This window comes from Aulonocara stuartgranti, assembly GCF_965226115.1.
Source record: "Aulonocara stuartgranti genome assembly, chromosome: 3".
In the NCBI taxonomy this organism is placed as follows: Eukaryota; Metazoa; Chordata; class Actinopteri; order Cichliformes; family Cichlidae; genus Aulonocara; species Aulonocara stuartgranti.
This window is the reverse complement of record NC_138941.1, coordinates 71,402,801-71,407,828: the sequence shown is the minus strand read 5'-3', so window position 1 is coordinate 71,407,828 and position 5,028 is coordinate 71,402,801. Positions and strand designations below refer to the sequence as shown.

Below are 5,028 nucleotides of genomic sequence, written 5' to 3'. Positions count from 1 at the left end.
CTGTTATGAATTAGAGCTATATGACCCTATAGATGCATATAGGTCCTTTTGACTAAAACGGTGTGGAACAACTGATTCATGAGTTAAAAAAAGAAGTCAGTACAACAATGCTATTTATAATCAAGTATATTTGAATCATGATGTGACTGAATGTGCTCACGAATATAAATCATGATGATGTGTACATGCCAACCTCAAAACATTGTCGCTTTATTCAGTGTATTTCCTACAATACACATCAAAATGAAATGAAACATTTCTGGAAAACAGCCAAGTAGAAAAAAAACCTGAGATGTCTTTTTTTTTAAGCAACACCAATTATCTATGCTTTAATTTTTGTTATGAATAAAATAATAAAAAAAAACATATTGCAGAAAGGTAAAAAGTTCTTCTTGATATGTTTAAATAAGCTTAGCAGAAACTATATTTTTTGTAAAGATTTGGGGTGGATAAGCATGATTTCACAGAACTCACGTGACAAAAAAAGAGAAAGAAAAAACACACACACACACAAAACAAGGCTGTACATAAAATATGGAAGTTTTCCTACAGTTCATTGGTTTGAGACGTTGCTGTTGATGTAACGATGCCAAACTGCTCCTTGCTGCTCTCACTCCCCTCACTCACTTGTTGAATGTTGGCTCTCCTGGACAACTTTCTCACCCTGGCCCGAAAAGCCTTACAGAGGTAAAAGTAAACAACTGGGTCCAGGCAGATGTTGAAAACTGAGACCATGGTGGACACCTCCTTCAGGTAGTACAACACTGGACCTACTGTGCAGTTTCCCGACAGAAAAGTAAAGGGAAGTCGAACCAGGTGATAGGGGACAAAGCAAACACAGAAGATGCTGACAAGCAGCAACATGTTCCTGCGAGACTTCAAGAGCTTCTCAGAGGAGGCCAGCTGCCTCTGCTGTGCCTGCAACACCCTGCGGGAGGTGCTGTAGTAGAAGAAGACCAGGGATATGAAGACTAAGAGGAAGATGATGGCAGACAGAACCTGGATGATTTTAAAGAACAACTTGACTGATTCACTAAAGAGGGGATCACAGCGGCTGGAGTTAGAGGTCAGAGATTCCTGAGTCATCAAATACAGATTGCTGTAAGAAATTGCTGTAGCCAGAAGAAAAACCCAGGTGACCGCAGAGATGATGTGGGCAGTTCGTACTGTCTGCAGGACGCGAGTTCCTGAAGGATTGACGATCTTCAGATACCTGAAGAGAGAAGCAAAAGCAGGCAATAGACAAATTCACTAATCAGCCACAGTGCTGCCAAAATCATTAAGTTAAAAAATGCATTCATGCTTTAATTAGGACTGCAGGATTTAAATGGTAAATGGTAAATGGCCTGTATTTATATAGCGCTTTACTAGTCCCTAAGGACCCCAAAGCGCTTTACATATCCAGTCATCCACCCGTTCACACACACATTCACACACTGGTGATGGCAAGCTACATTTACTGATGTAACACCCAGTGTTGTACTTAACAACACTGTAAAGGTTTTTTTTTTTACCTGTTGGCAGCGATGTACCCCATAAATATGATGCTGGCATACATGTTGAGGAAAAAGGCAGAAGCTCCAAAGCTGCAGTAGAGACTCGGGATTATTCCAGAGCTTCTGGCATAGTAAGTGATGCGGAGTGGCAGACAGAGGCAGAATAGGAAGTCAGCAGCTGTCAGGTTCTTCAGGAAGACTTTCAAGCTGCTGGACGCCTGCTTTCGACCTCGACAACAGTAGAACTTCATGATGAAGCCATTGAGAGGTAAACCTACCTAAAGAAACACAGAAAGGATGGAGAGAACAGACTTTGGTACATGCACTGGGAACCTCAAACCAATTTCTGACAGAGCACAATTTGATGATTTGAAACTTACCAGGAAGACCAAACTGTGGACCAGTATAAAGAAAGGTTTGGCTGAAATATCCTTAACCTCACAGGTCTCATTGGAAGGTGAAGTCATGGTATTTTGGTCAGTGATGTTTCTGGAGCGGAAACAAAAATCCACCTCACATATACATCATTTTGCAACAAATTATGTATAATTGCTATTTTAATCTTTGAAATTATCTTCATGGTGTCTTTGTTTGATGTAGTAACTCAAAGTGAAACCATCCATCCATCCATTTGCTTATCCTTTTCAGGGTCGCGGGGGCGCTGGAGCCTATCCCAGCTGTCATAGGGCGAGAGGCAGGGTACACCCTGGACAGGTCACCAGTCTGTCACAGGGCCAGACAACCATTCACACTCACATTCACTCCCACATTCACACCTATGGGCAACTTGGATTAATCAATTAACCTATCCCCACAAGCTGCATGTCTTTGGACAGTGGGAGGAAGCCAGAGTACCGGAGGGAACCCACGCGAACACGGGGAGAACATGCAAACTACACACAGAAAGACCCCGGCCTGATGGTAGAATTGAACTCAGGACCTTCGTGCTGTGCGGCAACAGTTCTAACCACCGTGCCACCATGTGATGATGGTCAAACTAAGTAAGTTCACCCTAAGGTCAGATGGTGCAATGTTCAGAAAAACTGTGAAAAAATCCCAAGAGATATATCTCAGACTCCACAGGCCACTGTGAACATGATAAATGTTAAAGTTCGTGACAAACAATCTAAAGAAGACCGAACAACTATGGTTTGTTTGAAAGTGCCCGCCAGGAGAACGCCTCTTCTCCTTATAAAGAATATGGCAACATGGCTTAGGCTTGGGAAGTTACTTCTAAACAAACCACAAGACTTCTGTACAGAGCAGCCAGAAGTGCAGATATTTGGCAGCACCATGTTTGGCATTCCCAGCATTTCAGCAAAAGGTATCATTAACTATTAGAACAGTGGTGGAGGAGTGATGATTAGGGTTTGATTTGCAGCCACGGGACCTGGGCACCTTAAAGTCACAGAGTCGACCATAAACTCCTCTGCATACCAAAGTATTATAGTCAAATATAGTATTATAGGAGTCAAATGTGAGACCGTCAATAGGACAAAGATCCTAAGCACAGCAGCAAATCAACATCGGAATGATTGAGAGACGGCAAACCTCAAAGAAGCATGAAAAGAAAGCCAATAGAGCTCCACAACAATGTGAGAGTCTGACAAAGCCATGCAGAAAACCATTACTTCACATTACTGCTAAAAGTGATTCTAAAAGCTACTGAATCATACAGCCTGGTTCTGCTGAGTTAAAAGGAAGTCCTGTTAAAAGGGAGTTTTTCCTTCCAACTGTCGCCAAAGTGCTTACGCAAAGGGGGCACACGATTATTGGTGGTTTCTCTGTATAATTGTACCTGAAGATATAAAGCTAAGGAAACTGTTTTTGTGATTTGTTGCTTTAAATATGACTAAAATTGGATGAAACAACAGATGTGTGGTATATTAGGAAGATGGCCACTACTGACCATGTGCTCACTGAATGTCTCAGGCAGCAGAAACTCAAGAAAGAAGAGGAGCAAGAAGAAAAATTGCCGTGGAAAGACAGGCGTTTGCATGGCATGTACTGCCAGCAGACAAAAGACATGACTCACACTGAGAAATCTTACTAATGGCTGGAGAAAGCTGGGCTGAAAGAAAGCACGTGCCAGCTCAGGAATGAGCCTTAAGCACAAGATCAATAGAGACTGAGGTCTACTACAACAAGGAAGGCCAAGGTGGTGAACTCTCTCTACTCTCACGGTCAATGTAGAATCAGTGGTTAATCTAACCTCAGTCTTTAGACTGTGGTATGAAGCCAGAGTAACCAGAGAAACAAACACCAGGAAACTGGACAAAAAAAGGCCCCAGATTTGATTCAAACCCAGGACCATCTTGCAGCGAGATGACAGTGATAATTACTGCATGGCATCCTTCTTCCCTCTATTTAACATTGAAACAATCTCATCTTTAACCGTTATCTCTCATGATTTGCCAGACTTACTACTTGAACTTTGACCTGAATTTCTACATCTCATCTCCTTGCAGAGTTGTGTTTTCACCCATGCTCTGAATAGGTTATTTAATTGCTGAGTAACATCATGTGGTATCAGTTACAATGCACACGACTAATTTGTGAGTTTCCTGTGTACGTGCATTGACTTCCATAAAGACAAACAAATTAGGCTGCATAGATTAAAAATAATCCTACCGTAAATATGAGAAAAGCTGTGCAGAGTTAACTAGAAATGGCCTCAGACTTATTCTAAAGATAGGTCTGAGTCCAGATCTGGATCATGGTTAACTATTGGTAGTTTTGGCCCAGGCCTTAGTCAAATTTAGAATCATGAGATCAGATTGGTCTCTTGAACACGGATGTTAGTTGTGGGTGCTGATCATTGACTGTTTTTGCTCCACATGTTAAAGATAATCATTTTTCAGTTTTTTTGTTTTTTTAATCAGCAGAAGTACAAATAAATGTGAGTCTGAGAAACCAGCTGGACTCACCTGTATTTGATGTATCCCTCTGCAGTTTTCTGTCAGCACGAAACGCTACTTCAGTCAATATGTCTTCGTGGTTTAATGGTATCATTGTAAATCAGAAAACACACAGTAACTGCAGCTCTACCCTGATCTCTGACGTGTTTCCTGTTTGAAACCACTGAAATTGCTGCACAGAAAGCTGACACTTCATTTATGATTAGTTGTGATAAACAGGCCATATACAATGCTGGGAATCATTCTGTGCCTCCTTTGTAATGTCTTTTTAATTTTTTTAAATATATTTTCACGCTTAAGTGTTTCGCATCATCAACACAATTTTAATATTTGACACAGATAACTCGAATAGATATAAAACGCAGTTTTTAAATGATGATTTAAAACAAAGTACTGTTTATACACTTATCATCAGTATGTGTATCACAGTGCAACACAAAGTCACATCAAGGGTATCAGTCTCTCCAAGTAAGTTGTGAATTCATTTCACCTGCTTTGGTGAAGATGAAAGTGACAACAACTACACTAGAGACGAAACAACAGGTCAATCTTCAAAAGAAATAGTTTAGCAGGTGATAGTCAGAGACTATAACCACAGATTTTTCTCTAGTTAA

General features: G+C 40.9%; 1 protein-coding gene across 1 annotated transcript; it reads right to left on the bottom strand.

Moving 5' to 3' along the window:
• Positions 1-275: 275 nt before the first annotated feature.
• Positions 276-4,496, bottom strand: LOC309703601 (P2Y purinoceptor 14-like). Its single transcript, XM_082528519.1, has 4 exons — positions 4,424-4,496; positions 1,877-1,985; positions 1,515-1,774; positions 276-1,213 (listed from the first exon to the last, which is right to left on the bottom strand). The coding sequence occupies exons 2-4, from the start codon at positions 1,961-1,963 to the stop codon at positions 547-549; spliced, it is 1,014 nt and encodes a 337-aa protein (XP_082384645.1). The 5' UTR covers positions 1,964-1,985; positions 4,424-4,496; the 3' UTR covers positions 276-546.
• Between the last annotated feature and the right edge of the window lie 532 nt (positions 4,497-5,028).

Bases quoted from the DNA above. Each gene is read 5' to 3' on its own strand.
- LOC309703601 (XM_082528519.1), bottom strand. From the start codon at position 1,963: ATGACTTCACCTTCCAATGAGACCTGTGAGGTTAAGGATATTTCAGCC. The intron at 1,775-1,876 runs GTAAGTTTCAAA...GTGTTTCTTTAG, and splicing joins TCCACAGTTTGGTCTTCCTG to GTAGGTTTACCTCTCAATGG. The intron at 1,214-1,514 runs GTAAAAAAAAAA...TTCTCTCTTCAG, and splicing joins GGGTACATCGCTGCCAACAG to GTATCTGAAGATCGTCAATC.